A 15,701-nucleotide genomic window follows, 5' to 3' on the forward strand; every position below is an offset into this window, starting at 1 on the left:
AATAAATGGGCAACTAATAGAGACAGCACTAACCGGTGGCAATAGGGCCTCACTAACTAACTTGCTTGCGTGGTCTGTCAGACTAAATAAGTGGATAAGTTCTTTAAAGTAACGGATGGCTCCTCACAGTCCATCTAATAGAAATGTGTAGAAATCTGCGAGCGCTCCTTTAGTACCCTGTCACTTTAAATCTCAGTCCTCACTCCAAATCCTCTTTAGATGCTTTACAGTTTGTCTTGAGTGGAGTCCAGCACAGTCAGACATACAGTGAGACTAGCAGCCCCTTTGGATGCTCAGATAGGAATCTCCTGCTGGTTGTTCCTCCAGTCTGGATTCCTTTCACACTCTCTGTCTCTCCAGGCACAGTATGAGGCTTCCCTGTCCCAGCCTGATCCAAATGTCTGATTTTGGTGGAGCCTCTCAGCTCTCTGGGCCCACCGGCAGCTCTCTGGTCTCTCTCTGTGTCCAGCGTGTGCTTCTCTCTGCCAGGCTTTTCTCTTCTGCTACTTCCTCTTCCTGCCAGCCACTCACTAGCTGCTGTGTCACTTCCTGTAGCACTGAGATCCTGTACAGCTGGTTGCTAGGTAACAGCTCACAGCACACAGACAGGCTCCTTTACAGGGATAAGTGCAAAGATTTGACACGACTTCCCTACACACATTTTCACTCTTTGTACAAAGCAGACTGGGGCTTCCTGCAGTACTTACTGATATTATCTACTTCTGTTTCTCCAATAATAAGGGACAGAACGGCCAGACGTTTCATTCTCATCTCTTTATTGTGGATGTTCCAGAGATTTCTCATGTATCAATGTCCTGTAGTCTAATGACTTACCCATATGGCTCTGTACTGGCTCACTAATGGCTTATGTTTGCTGCTTCAGCATTCCTCTCTGTTACGTGGGTTGCCATTGGCATTGGACTCTGTGCGCTGACTCAATAGGCCACACATACAAAGCAATGCTCAGTGTACTTAATAGGCTGTGTATGTACTGCACATCTAATTAGAAATAAATGCCATATAAACCTCACTCATCAAAAGGGGACACTTCCCCTTTAAGAGCAGGAAACAGAGGTCACTTCACCCTGGGGAGGTGACAGTTGGTTCAGTCCGTTGGTTGTCACTTTGGTGAGAGGTAAGTGCATTTTCCCTCTGAGAGATTTTCTTACCAAATAACCCTTATTTTAGGTAAATAATAGGGTGATGCCCCCAAACTTGTGGGTGTTGTGCCTCTTGCTGATTTTAGTGAATTTGGAGATTATTCCCCCTAAAATTGGCTTGGGAGGAGCCTTTAATCTTACTGCTGGTTGGGAAACACAGGATTTGGCAGTTATACAGGACTGTCAGCAAATATTCATATAATCTACTGAAGGGAACATTTTGGGACCCCTGTACCTCACCATAAGCTGCTTAATTTGTGTTCCCAGTACTGACAGGCTCCTTCGAGATTTGCCCCTCTGCCCCCTGGTATCTGCCCCCAGCCCTGCTCTTATGTACCAACATTGTAGCTAAATACATGTTCCCTTTATCCAAGTCTGGAACTAGGGGTGGGAAGCAGAGGTACGTGCCATAGGGACAGTAGGGGGTGATAGTAAATGAGTGGGAGGGACATACAGCAGGTCCCATAGAAGAGAGGTGACTTTACCCATAGGGATTTGACAGTTGGTTTTGTCCGTTGGTTGGCTCTGCGTTGTGTATATTCCCTCTGAGACTTATTTTTTTTACCAAATAACCCTTCTTTTATTGGGAAAAAAGGAGAAATATTTGGGCTACACCCACCCCTGACTAGCGGATGTTCCTCTTGTCACTGATTTTAGTGAATTTGGAGATTTTCCCCTAAAATGTGCTTGGGAGGAGCCTTTAATCTTAGTGCTGGTTGGGAGACACAGACCAGGATTTGGCAGTTATACAGGACTGTCAGCAAATATTCACATTTATTAATGAAGGGAACATTTGGGGACCCCTGTACCTCACCATAAACTGCTTAATTTGTGTTCCCAGTACTGACAGGCTCCTTAGAGATTTGCCCCTCTGCCCCCTGGTATCTGCCCCCAGCCCTGCTCTTATGTACCAACATTGTAGCTAAATACATGTTCCCTTTATCCAAGTCTGGAACTAGGGGTGGGAAGCAGAGGCACGTGCCATGGGGACAGTAGGGGGTGATAGTAAATGAGTGGGAGGGACATACAGCAGGGCCCATAGAAGAGAGATGACTTTACCCCTAGGTTTTGACAGTTGGTTTTGTCCGTTGGTTGGCTCTGTGTTAAGTGTATATTGCCTCTAATATTGCCTGTATATTGCCAAATAACCCTTATTTTAATGGAAAAAGAGGGGAAATAGTTGGCTTACACCCCCTAACTAGCAGATGTTCCTTTTGTCACTGATTTCAAACAAATGGATGGTTGCTAAGGGCAGAGAGCCTAGCAACCAGATATAAAATGTAAAAAAAAAAAAAGTCCAATTGAAACAGTGGATTTGGTACATTCCTGGCTACTAAACAGCGGATGAAAATCTAACAAACCAATGAGTCTGTCCTTGAGTTGGGGACAAGAAGGATGATTGTTTGATTTTATCTGTAAAGCTGACTTGTATTAATTTATATTCTCTCTCTCTCTATACAGACATCGGGCTACAGCGCGTTTCCTGCGATCTTTGCGATTTTTTCTGCAAGTTCTGCAAGTTTTCTGCTCATCGTCATCAGAGCATTTTTTGGCTTCCCCCTAGTTTGATATAATCCATCCTTATCAGAACTAGTTTTTTGGGATAGCCAGGGTCTCCTCAGGGAGACCCCTTGGGGTACCCGGCCTTGTGCCGGTCCCATTTTTTTTCTTCCAGAAGCGACACCATCTTCGACTTCTGCGTTTTTTGAAAGGTAACCTTGAAAAAATCCAATTGATACTTGTATTATATCTGTTAGAGCAACTCTGCCCTAAGTTCACATGAGACTTTGTATAAACCCCAGTGTTTTCCCACTCTGCACCCAATAATGTACCATTTAACATTGAGGGTAACAATGTGCCGTAAAATAAAGATAAGGAAATATCTGTCTCTTAATCTCGTACTTTATTTCACCTGATAACACTTAAACTACACAATAACGACTGTCACATTCATATTAAAGTCTTTGAAACGTGAAACTATTGCTGTGCTGAATATATTGCTGATTTGTATCATTTTTCTTCCTTTAGACGACTGAAACATCATGGACCGCTCCATAGAGATGGAGGTAATGTATCTGTTTCTTTTGTACTTCCAAAAAAGAGAAAAAACATTCCCTCATCTAAACTGGAAGTTCTGGTGGGAGCTGCCATACCATGATACAGGCGGCATTTACACCCAGGGCCGCATCAGGGGGGGAGAGGGGAGAGTTGTAGGGGGCCCGAGGGTAAGGGGGGCCTGGCCACGCCGCACTTACTTGATTAGCCGGGGCTTCTGATGAAGTGACACTTACGTCACGAAACGCGTCGAGCTGTTCCCCTGCCCGCTATCTTGCTATTTTTAAGCGTCTTTAATAAAGCAGTATGTTTTAATTTAATGGTTCGTTCCTGCATTACATTTGGAATCGGTGGAGCCACACTTTTACTTTATTCCTTGTTGATTAGCCGGGGCCCCCTGCTTTCTGAGAGCTGCCGACTTCGGGAAGGCAGGGCGGGAGCACAGGGGGAGGTCTCTTCTGTCCATTACTTTCTCTTATTGGTCACAGAGTTTAAGTCTGAGTTAAGCTGCTGGATTGGATAGCTGAGGTTTGAACTTCCCCTCCAGCTCATCCAATCACCATGCAGCTTTACCGGGACTTGAAATTCTGTGACCTATAAGGGAAGAAAATGCTGCTCCCCTCCTCCCTTCTGCAGTTGGCAGCTCACTTACAGCAGGTGGGCCACACAAATGAAGTGTAACATGGCAGGGCCCCCTAAAGATAACCCTTTGTGGTACCTGTTGTGTGGTGGGGCCCTGGTCACCAATTTTCTTTCAAACTTCTGGGGGGGGGCAATTTTTTTTTACATGGATGTTTAAGGGGGGCCCTGGCCACCAATTCTCTTATAATGTGGGGGAGGCCCTGGCAACCAATTTTTTTTTCCCATGCGGGGTCCGAGCCACCAATATTTTTTAATGGGGGGCCCTGACCAAAAATGTTTTTTATGGGAGGCCCTGACCACCAATAGTTTTGTATTTTTTATTAACATGTTGGAACCCTAGCCACCAATGTGGGGGGTGGACCTGTGGGGTGGGCGGACCTGTAGGTGGGGCTTGTGGTGGGCTCAGCCCAGGGGGCCGAGGAAATTTTGTCATATGGGGCCCTGCGATTTCTGATGACGGCCCTGTTTACTCCCATTCTAAATTGTATCTCTTTCTTTTCTTACAGGCGGTTTTGTTGACCCGGAAGAACTTCAGGGAGGAGGAGGAGACAGACATCGAGAGTCTCCTCTATTTTTATGGTAAATATTATATTAATCATCCATTCCTTTATTCAATGGGCTTCTCAGTAGGCTGCTAGGGTTTCAAAGGCTGTAGCACTGGTTTATTGTTATTATTATTATTAATAATAACATGTATTTATATAGCGCCAACATATTTTGCAGTGCTGTAAAGTAAATGTGTTTATACAACTAAGTCACATTAATTACAAACATAGAACATATGGAGTTACATACAACACAACCAATACTGGTACAAAAGGTAAGGAAGACTCTGTGCAAAAAGAGCTTACAATCTAAAGGGAAGGGAATAAGACACAAGGCGTGGGAGTGGGCAAGATCAGATATAAGTGGGTGAGAGATGTAGTACTGTATGTGGTATTGCATTTGGTAGTTAAGCAGAAGGAGGGGAGGCTTCTCTAAATAAGTGTATTTTAAGAGATCTTTTGAAGGCAGAAAGGTTGGGAGAAAATGTCAGAGAGAGAATTGTATGTGAATGTCCTTCCCTCCTTTAGCTCAGTGTTTCATGGAAATGTTTTTTCCCTTGCAGAACATCACTACAAGAGAGAGTTCGGGAAGATCGACGACTTGTAAGTAAAACAGAAATCTGCTTATTTTTGGGAATTGTTGGCCATTGCCCCGGGGGGGGGGGGTGTAGGAGAGATAAGGGGGCAAAATGGGATCCCTCATTGGCCTCAGAATTTGGTGTCAATTGACCTGTCCTGTATTGTTTGGCCCCTGAGACACTATCTCTTGGGGGTCTGAATAAAGTACAAGGTGTGCCAGGGGCCAGACACATGCACCCAATCGCCCATTCTCTAATTGAAGCATCACATAGTAAATAAACCCCCTGCTTCAAGATTGGATGGACTTTGGCCATTGGCTCCACACCAGGGCCCTATTTATAAATATTCATCATAAGCAATTTAGAAAATTTATAGCTGACTTTTCCTCCTTCAACTATCTCTAAAAAAGATTATTTTGCCGGAAATAGTTATTTTATTAGTGCCTTTTTATTTTCACTATTTTTGGATCATTTGGGCTCTATATAGGTTAACCAGGGCCCCTAGTAGAAATACAATGCAGCAGTAGATAAAACCTTGTATTAATGCTCAATGGCAATTCTTTTTCAGAGCCAACTTCCTCATCGGATATGCAGCCACCCACCAGTACCTGACTAGGGCGAACCTGGTGTATTTCATCTATGTGGTCATGAATCTGGTAAGGAATCTAAAATAGGGAATAAATGATATGTTATTATTATAGAAATCAGGCCCGGACTGGCAATCTATGGGTTCTGGCAAATGCCAAAGGGGCTGCTTTTAGGTCCCATAGAAAGTCAGTATTTAGTGGGCTGGTGGGGGCTGTTTGGGCCTTTGTGTGCCTGAAATGCCAGGACCTTTTTTAATTCTCAGTCCAGACCTGATAGAAATATTGTGTCCCCAGGCCTTTTGTTTCTCATGGACTGTTGCGCCCCTGGTCTGATTCAGTCCATTAACGATTTGTAATTTATTTTGAATCAGTGTGGCATTAGATTGCCAGCTCTTGGCTTATACAATGTAGTCAGCTATTGCACCTCCAGACAATAAACTAATTATAGAGGAGAATATATATGTTTTATGTCCCAAACTGAGAAGAAAACTAAAATGCTATCCCCATGTCTGTAAAAACATTGCCCTGTGGCCTTCATGTACATGCGGGTGAAGCACTAATATTTATTGTAAATTCCTATTGTTACCAGTATTTGGTTCTTATGCCCTTTAAACCAGGAACTGACAGTAAAACATATAATCATATATCTATTATTATTATAATTATAATTATATACATATCACTGATGTGTGGCCTATAGTGACACTGCAGATGAATGGGAACTGCACAGCAGCGCTGCTCCATATTTCTGCTTCTCATCTACCCGATAATATTGCTTAATCCATTTCTCCCTCACTCTGACACTTTTTTTTATGTTACAGGAACAACTGGATAAGATTGTGGCTGATTTCCAGCTGCCGGAATCACCTGTAAGTGGCATTATTAGTCTTATTATTAGTGACTGGGTGTCTTAGTAACAGTAGTAACAGTATTATTGACTGGATCTCTTCTAAACTCACCCACCTAAGTCCCATTTTCAGCAGCAACAAAGCAAAAACTGTTGCAATGCAGTGTGGGTTATGCACAGAGGCCCCTCATAGGAACCCTAATAACATGGGTACAATGCAGTGTTTGTATAACATTGAGTCTCTTCTCCCACAGCTCAGAGACATCAACATGGACCCAGAGGAGGTTGCTGAAGCCTTTCAAGTAAGTGTCCGGATCACTGTCTCTGTCCCTCATGCTTCCTCCAAAACAGAGTATAAATGTCTTATTTACCCTTTGCTCCTCTCCTTGTGTCTTCCCCAACAGACTTTAAGATCAATATCGGAGGGCATGGAGAGAAAACTCCTCGAGAAGGAGAAGGAGCTGGAAGAAGCTGCCATGTATGTATTTTACATTTAATATTCCATTCCAGTTTATGATGCATAAGAACAATATATATATAAGAAAAAATGAATGTAGCCAGTCAGAGCACTGATTTCATCGTTACACAGTTTCATATTGGACTGCAGGTGCCACCACAATCTCCCAGAATTCCTCAGATGCAGCCTACAATTAGACATCTAATTTAATCTAATCAGGATTAAACAGAAAAAGTCACTTGTACAACCAGTTGAAGTGTGGCTTTGCAATAGTTTGAATTGTGAGTTAGGAACCATTCAGTCCAGGCAAAGAACAGACAGAAATAGGTTCTATATAATGATCTTAACACAGCAAGAAGGCAAAAAAAATTTATATTGGAAAACCTGCTCTTTTTTTCCACAAAAATTTTAGCTGGTCTATCAGTTTACTCTTATCAACCCATATAATATACTAAATCCCCCCAATCAACACATTAATGACTATCAGGGAATATATTATTACTTCAGTAATGATATTTGTAGTCTCAACACTTTGTAAACAAATTACGCTGACTGATTGTTCTCCATTATATCCCCTTTAGGACCAGTCAACAGGAGAAAGTGGAGGAAGATCACCTGCAGGAAGAGGAGAACCATCAGGAGGAGCAAGAAGAGGTGGAACACAAGGAAGAGGAACAAGAGGAGAAAAACAAGGAACAAGACGAAGATGTTCCTCCAGAAAAGAAAGAGGATATGGAAGAACTGGAGAAAGATGTTCCTCCAGAACAACAAGAAGAGGAGATGGGACTGGAGGAACAAGAGGAGCAAGAAGAAGATGGTCCAGCTGAAAAGACAGAGAATGTGGAAGAACTGGAGAAAGATGAACAGCAAGAGGAGGTGATGGAACTGGAGGGACAAGAGGCGGAAAAGCAGGAACAAGAGGAAGATGTTCCTGCTGAAAAGCAAGAAGAGGTAGAAGAACAGAAGAAAGTGGTTCCTCTTGAACAGCAAGATGTGGAAGAACTGGAGAAAGAAGAGGAGATAGAGCTGGAGGAAGAAGAGGAGCAAAAGCAGGAACAAGAAGAAGATGTTCCTGCTGAAAACCAAGAAAAGGGGGAAGAACCGGAGAAAGATGTTCCTCCAGAACAACAAGAAGAGGAGATGGGACTGGAGGAACAAGAGGAGCAAGAAGAAGATGGTCCAGCTGAAAAGACAGAGAATGTGGAAGAACTGGAGAAAGATGAACAGCAAGAGGAGGTGATGGAACTGGAGGGACAAGAGGCGGAAAAGCAGGAACAAGAGGAAGATGTTCCTGCTGAAAAGCAAGAAGAGGTAGAAGAACAGAAGAAAGTGGTTCCTCTTGAACAGCAAGATGTGGAAGAACTGGAGAAAGAAGAGGAGATAGAGCTGGAGGAAGAAGAGGAGCAAAAGCAGGAACAAGAAGAAGATGTTCCTGCTGAAAACCAAGAAAAGGGGGAAGAACCGGAGAAAGATGTTCCTCCAGAACAACAAGAAGAGGAGATGGGACTGGAGGAACAAGAGGAGCAAGAAGAAGATGGCCCAGCTGAAAAGACAGAGAATGTGGAAGAACTGGAGAAAGATGAACAGCAAGAGGAGGTGATGGAACTGGAGGGACAAGAGGCGGAAAAGCAGGAACAAGAGGAAGATGTTCCTGCTGAAAAGCAAGAAGAGGTAGAAGAACAGAAGAAAGTGGTTCCTCTTGAACAGCAAGATGTGGAAGAACTGGAGAAAGAAGAGGAGATAGAGCTGGAGGAAGAAGAGGAGCAAAAGCAGGAACAAGAAGAAGATGTTCCTGCTGAAAACCAAGAAAAGGGGGAAGAACCGGAGAAAGATGTTCCTGACGAAAAGAAAGAAGAGGGGATACAACTGGAGGAACAAGAGGCGAAAAAGCATGAACTAGAAGAAGTTCCTGCTGAACAAAAACAGCAGCAGCCAACCCGGAGAAGAAGGGTTGCCATCAGGCTCCAGAGGATCTGGGTAATATATCTAATATTACTGGCTTTCTATTTTCATATGCTAATGCACCATGTTGGCTCTCGTGTACTTTATAGCCTTCCAGTCATTCAGGCTGTCTACCCAAATTATTGGAGAAATTGAAAGGTTGCCATAGCTGCCTTGTATGTTCTCTGTCTTTTTTTGCCTGTGGCCTGATCAGTCAGAGAATTTCCCCTATTGGCGAGGGTATGGCTGTCTATAGGTTGTACTGGGTTACTGACTCTGAGCAGAGATCTGCCCAAGTCTCCAGATACCGCTGTTGATTCTCTATAGACCAATTAGGGGGAGGTTTGGTAACTCTCATAGGGCTGTTGTAGCCCTTCCCTTCTTTGGAAATAACTTTGCCACTAGAAACTAGACTCACACCAGCTGATCAATATAAGAATAAAAGGTGCCATTCTAGAGAGCTGACATGCTAATAATTATTTATCTGTAATTAATTCTTCTTTAACAATTTACAAAATATTTCTTTTCTTTGCAGCGTTCCACCAAGAAGTTCTTCCGAGGGATAAACTGTCGTCGCCCCACGCCTGCGCCGTGAATACCTTACACCCACACTGGAACCCACACAAGCATTCACACATACACTTACACACGCACCCTCCCACACACACATATTAAAGGAATCATTCAGTATTAAAATAAACATTAGGTAAATAGATTGGATGTGCAAAATAAAAAATCTTTTGAATATAGTGAGTTAGCCAAAAATGTAATGTATAAAGGCTGGTGTGACTGGATGTCTAACATGACAGCCAGAACACTACTTCCTGCTTTGCAGCTCTCTTGGTTTCCACTGATTGGTTACCAGCCACTAACCAATCAGTGACTTGAAGGGGCCACATGGGCTGCAAATCAGGAAGTTGTGTTCTGGCTATTCTGTTAGACATTCAGTCACTCCAGCCTTTATATGTTACATTTTTGGCTAACTTACAATATTAGAAACATTTTTTATTTTAAACATCCTATCTATTTACCCAGTTTTTCTTCTTTTACAGTGAACTAAACACAGACATATTAAAGGAACTGATCTGTATTAAAATAAACATTAGGTAAATAGATAGGTTGGGCAAAATAAAAAATCTTTTGAATATAGTGAGTTAGCCAAAAATGTAATGTATAAAGGCTGGAGTGACTGGATGTCTAACATAAGAGCCAGAACACTACTTCCTGATTTGCAGCTCTCTTAGTTTCCACTGATTGGTTACCAGCCAATAACCAATCAGTGACTTGAAGGGGCCACATGGGCTGCAAATCAGGAAGTAGTGTTCTGGCTATTATGTCAGACATCCATTCACTCCAGCCTTTATACATTACATTTTTGGCTAACTTACTATATTAGAAACATTGTTTATTTTGCACAGACTATCTATTTAGCCAGTGTTTATTTTATATACTGAATGATTCCTTTAATATGATTCCTGTGTTCAGTTTAATGTAAATAGAAAAACTGGGTAAATAGACTGTGAAAATAAAATAATGTTTCTAATATAGTGAGTTAGCCAAAAATGTAATGTTTGAAGGCTAGTGTAAATGGATGTCTAACATAACAGCCAGAACACTACTTCCTGTTTTGCAGCTCTCTTGGTTTCCACTGATTGGTTACCAGCCACTAACCAATCAGTGACTTGAAGGGGGGCCACAGGAAGTAATATTCTGGCTATTATGTTAGACATCCAGTCACTCCAGCCTTTATACATTACATTATTTGGCTAACTCACTATATTAGAAACATTTTTTATTGTGCACAATCTATTTGCACAGTGTTTATTTTTACACTGAACTGTTTCTTTAAGCCATGATCCAGGGAGTAATACCGATTGCCATTTGGAGTCAGGAAGGAATTTTTCCCTAGGGTTTTTGCCTTCCTCTGGATCATTAGCTGTTATGAATGCCCAACCCAAATTGACGTTAATATGAATAAATCCTGTTCCCACCAACAGGTTTGCCCATAAATATGTCTCTGTGTTTTTATTGAATCTCTATGGTGAATCTTGAGGGGAGGTAAGAGGCTCCAGTGCCTCATTCTGATAAAGGTAACTGACCAATTGTGTCATTTAATACTGTGGGGGGACTGCTCAAATGGGCAGGTGTGGGGCAGAGTGGGAAAGAGGTTTTGTTAAAGGTTTGTATGGTTTTATATCTGTGCAGGGGGTTGTTAGAATGGGTTCTGCTCTGGGAATTCATTGATTAATATGTATGTGATGGGGCTAAAATACACAGGGTTAATATCTGTGCAGGGGGTTGTTAGAATGGGTTCAGCTCTGGGAATTCATTGGTTAATATATATGTGATGCGGCTAAAATACACAAGGAGCAAAAGACACAGATATGAGGAGACCCTACTTACTATATTATACTACAATATCACTTTATTCCACAGTACATAATGTAACAGTATTATATGGGTGCTGGGTGGGTTACAAGCAACATATACAATGGTTTCTCCAAAAATGCCACAGGTGTATCTCAGTCACATTGTATTTAGCACAGTCAGTGGTGCAGCAGTTTGTGTAAGTGGAAAGGACCAAAATTCCCCTTAAAAGGGGTGTCACTGCCTCTTAAAGTGCCTCACTGAGCCGACAGCGAATCACAGGACCCAATACACTAGTCTGACACCCCCCTGCCAAAATACATCCCAGCACCCACACACTGTACCCCCATATACTTAAGTGGTAAAGTGCCCCCTATGTAATAGCACCGCCATCTCAATTCACTCCACACGTTATTGGTCTGCCCCCCTATGAACACAAGTGGGAAGTACCAATAGTTTTTGGCTGTGCCCCTTGTATGTGCTGCACAAATACCCCCCTGCAGTTGGTCAGGTTTTGCCAGGACAAAAGGTTGAACTCAATGAATGTGGGTTTTTTCCAACCAAAGCTGCTGTGATTCATACAAATCATTTTACAGAAATGCAGGGGGGACTCTATAGAGGGAGATGAGCCTGCAACTGTTGGGGTGCCCAGGAATTATATGGGGCTGATTGAGACTTTAGGGGATCCAACAATCTGATTGGGGGGCTCAATAACTAGTGTTCCCCTGCTGAAAACTTCATGTAGGAGATTCTCATATAATTCAGTACAAAGATCCCAATATAAACATATACATTATAATAACTGCTTCATATAAACCCCTCCACTTACTACTGATTTTTATCTGTTTTCTGTTAGTGCTGGGGTATTACAACTACTACTAATAGCACCTTCTTTACTTACTATACCTGCTATCCCACAGCCACACTCCCTTCCCAGAGACTATTATCCACTGTTACTATAGACACCATCTCTCCCTACTATACCTGCTATCCCACAGTCACACTCCCTTCCCAGAGACTATTATCCACTGTTACTATAGGCATCATCTCTCCCTACTATACCTGCTATCCCACAGTCACACTCCCTTCCCAGAGACTATTATCCACTGTTACTATAGGCACCATCTCTCCCTACTATACCTGCTATCCCACAGTCACACTCCCTTCACAGAGACTATTATCCACTGTTACTATAGGCACCATCTCTCCCTACTATACCTGCTATCCCACAGTCACACTCCCTTCCCAGATTCTCTGTGTACAGGAGAGAGAGTAGGGGGTTGTGTACAAGAGGGAGAGTGGGGGTTATGTACAAGAGGGAGAGTAGGAGGTTGTGTATAGGAGGGAGAGTGGGGGTTATGTACAGGAGGGAGAGTAGGGGTTATATACAGGAGGGAGAGTAGGGGGTTATGTACAGGAGGGAGAGTAGGGGGTTATGTACAGGAGGGAGAGTAGGGGGTTGAGCATAGGAGGGAGAGTAGGGGGTTGTGTACAGGAGTGAGAATGGGGGTTATGTACAGGAGGGAGAGTAGGGGGTTTTGTACAGGAGGGAGAGTAGGTGGTTGAGTATAGGAGGGAGAGTAGGGGGTTGTGTATAGGAGGGAGAGTAGGGGGTTGTGTATAGGAGAAGGTTGAGGGGGGTGTATAGGTGAGGGGTGAATAGGAGGTGGGGGTGTATAGGTAGGGGGCGGGGGGGTCTAGCCATGATCCAGGGCGTAGAACCGACTGCCGTTTCTAGGAGTCAGGAAGGAATTTTTACCTTCAGTGCAGATTGGCCCCCATAGCACTCTAGGATTTTTCTCCTTCCTCTGGATCATCCACTGTTAGGGAGGCCCAAATATAAATTGCCTATTAATTGTAATAAATCCTGTGCTCACCGCCAGGTTTCTCCATAAATATGTCTCTGTGTTTTTCTTTAATCCCTATGGTGAATATTGAGGGAAGGGGCTCCTGTGCCTCGTTCTACTAAAGATGACTGAGCGGTTGTGTGAGGGTAAAACTGGGTGGTGGTGCTGATACAGGGGTTAAGTTGAAGAAGGGAATGGGTTAATATCTCTGCAGGGTTAATTGATTAATATGTACATGACAGGGCTGAAAGACATAGGGACACATACTGATCTCTAATGATTGGAGGGAACTAGAATATTGCTTTACTCCATAGGCCACAATGTAACAGCATTTCCATTCAAGTCCAAGGCCCCTTTCTTAACACTGGAATTCCATCCACTTCCCACCAGCCTATTGTCACTATACCAGACATTTAGTATATGAAGGAGCTTGATATTGGCCAATGACTAAACTGGATTTGTTTTTTGGGTACCACTTTCTCCAGGTTATGAGACGTCCTTTTGGGGTGGGGGGTTCCTGCTAAAGCGATTGAGTTAAAAACATTGGTGGCCTGGGGCCCTAAGAGTTAAAAACATTGGTGGCCTGGGGCCCTAAGAGTTAAAAACATTGTTGGCCTGGGGCCCTAAGAGTTAAAAACATTGGTGGCCTGGGGCCCTAAGAGTTAAAAACATTGGTGGCCTGGGGCCCTAAGAGTTAAAAACATTGGTGGCGTGGGGTACTAGGAGTTAAAAACATTGGTGGCCTGGGGCCCTAAAAGTTAAAAACATTGGTGGCCTGGGGCCCTAAGAGTTAAAAACATTGGTGGCCTGGGGCCCTAAGAGTTAAAAACATTGGTGGCCTGTGGCTCTAAGAGTTAAAAACATTGGTGCCCTGGGGCCCTAAGAGTTAAAAATATTGGTGGCCTGGGGCCCTAAGAGTTAAAAACATTGGTGGCCTGGGGCCCTAAGAGTTGAATGAATGAATGAAGGATGAAATCCTGGAGAAACGCACAGAAACCTTTTAATGGAAAGTAAAAGATTCTTTAAAAAAAGTGTAAAAAAAACTGAGAAAAGAAAGAGGAAAGAAGACAAGTGAAAAAGGGAAAGAAGAAAATATTTAGTGGAGTATAAAAAACAAATTGTCCAACAGGAGCAGTTTCAGCAGGAACAGCGAGGCTTTAGCACAAGTCGATAGATGAAGGGAAGAAAATAAAGGGGCAGTAACAAGCGGAGAGGCTTCTGTGTTTGTCATTTAAAGGTGGGACTTTTCTCCGTGGCTTTGTGCAATCCTTCCTGAGAGGCTGCAACACACTCATACATTTCTGGATTCTTATCTGCTGCTTGTCACATGAATTAAACATACAGTAGCACAAAACTATTTACTGCCGGCGGAGCAGAGCCGGGGAACCTCGGGCAGATCGACTCATCTCTCAAAAAGTTCCCTCACCCTCCTGTTATCCCAACAAAGGGGCCTCGGAACCCCTCGTAAGTTCATGCGAATCACCTGCTTATCCACTCGTCCATTAAAGGGGTTGTTCAGCTTTCAGTTAACTTTTAGTAGGTTATAGAATGGCGAATTCTACGCAACTTTCAATTGGTCTTCATTATTTACTTTTTATTGTTTTTTATTTACCTTTTTTCTGATTTTTTCCAGTTTTCAAATGGGGTCACTGACCCCATCAAAATACAAGTAAAAAGCTACAAATTATCTATTTTTGCTCTTTTTTATTACGCCTCTTTGTATTCAGCCCCTCCCCTATTCATATCCCAGTCTCCTATTCAAATAAATGATTATTCAAAGAGCTGCTGAATAAAACGTTAAACAACTCAAAAACCACAAATACAAAATTAAAAACCAAGGGCAAAATCTGAGAATATCACTCTCAAGATCATACTAAAAGTTAACTCAAAGGTGAACAACCCCTTTAAGTTAACTTTTAGTATGATATTTTGGTTTCCATTTTTTATTATTCGTGGTTTTGAGTTATTTAGCTTTTCATTCAGCAGTTCTCCAGTTTGCAGTTTCCAATATTTGGTTGCTAGGGTTCTTATTACCCTAGCATTGACTTGAATAAGAGACTGGAGTATGAAAGGCAGAGGCCTAAATAGAAAGATGAATAATAAAATGTCGGAATAACAATAATTTGTTGCCTTACTGAGCATTGGTTTTAGATGGGGTCAGTGACCCCCATTTGAAATCTGAAGAGAGTCAGAAGAAGGCAAATATTAAAAAAAAAAATAATGAAAAATAAATAACGAAGACCAAAAGTTGTGTAGAATCGGCCATTTAATAAAATACTAAAATTAACTTAAAGGTGAACCACCTCTTTAATATAATGGCCCCACCCTGGGGTAGAGTCCTGTGAGGAAACAAATTTTGAAACCCGGACCTGTAACCCACACCCACATTTTTACCTACCTGACCCGCAACTGCCTGATCTGCAAACTGATCCGCGACTCGCTGACCACCATAAAGCAGGAAGTGCCATTGCTGGAAACGGGAAGTGACGTCATCAGAAGTGGGCTAGGCAGGAAAATTTTTTTTTTAAAAACTTTGATAAGATCCACAACTTGACCTGCAAACCCTCAGACCCCCAACCTGCATCTGAAAGTCCTTCCTACAACCTACAGGGCTCTACCCTGGGGTACTCAGACTGCCCTGCCTGGGAGCACAGGGAAAATGGCACCAATCAGCT

At 42.8% G+C, this 15,701-nt stretch overlaps 3 protein-coding genes across 6 annotated transcripts in view; all 3 read left to right on the plus strand.

Annotated features, from left to right (window-relative positions):
• LOC121393056 overlaps window positions 1–15,701 on the plus strand; it is a 1,743,327-nt gene that overhangs the window by 474,333 nt on the left and 1,253,293 nt on the right. The gene's annotated exons all lie outside the window — the stretch shown is intronic.
• LOC121400993 overlaps window positions 1–15,701 on the plus strand; it is an 840,200-nt gene that overhangs the window by 287,617 nt on the left and 536,882 nt on the right. The window lies entirely within an intron of this gene.
• LOC121400957 (golgin subfamily A member 6-like protein 22) lies at window positions 558–9,491 on the plus strand. 2 transcript variants are annotated; one of them, XM_041585308.1, is made up of 11 exons: window positions 558–1,135; window positions 2,622–2,872; window positions 3,189–3,226; window positions 4,364–4,436; window positions 4,966–5,005; window positions 5,549–5,636; window positions 6,389–6,436; window positions 6,669–6,716; window positions 6,819–6,892; window positions 7,453–8,848; window positions 9,348–9,491. In XM_041585308.1, the coding sequence occupies exons 3-11, from the start codon at window positions 3,203–3,205 to the stop codon at window positions 9,405–9,407; spliced, it is 1,851 nt and encodes a 616-aa protein (XP_041441242.1). In that variant the 5' UTR covers window positions 558–1,135; window positions 2,622–2,872; window positions 3,189–3,202; the 3' UTR covers window positions 9,408–9,491. The 2 variants fall into 2 exon arrangements, with proteins under 2 accessions (XP_041441242.1, XP_041441241.1); XM_041585307.1 differs by lacking the exon at window positions 558–1,135 and having other exon boundaries at window positions 2,440–2,872.

The sequence above is a fragment of the Xenopus laevis genome, chromosome 3L (assembly GCF_017654675.1).
Source record: "Xenopus laevis strain J_2021 chromosome 3L, Xenopus_laevis_v10.1, whole genome shotgun sequence".
NCBI lineage: Eukaryota > Metazoa > Chordata > Amphibia > Anura > Pipidae > Xenopus > Xenopus laevis.

What these genes read in the sequence shown, in the direction of transcription:
- LOC121400957 (XM_041585308.1), top strand. Translation starts at nt 3,203, where the DNA reads ATGGACCGCTCCATAGAGATGGAG. An exon ending in TCTATGTGGTCATGAATCTG is followed by an intron (nt 5,637 to 6,388) that starts GTAAGGAATCTA and finishes TTTATGTTACAG; the next exon opens with GAACAACTGGATAAGATTGT. An exon ending in AGGTTGCTGAAGCCTTTCAA is followed by an intron (nt 6,717 to 6,818) that starts GTAAGTGTCCGG and finishes CTTCCCCAACAG; the next exon opens with ACTTTAAGATCAATATCGGA.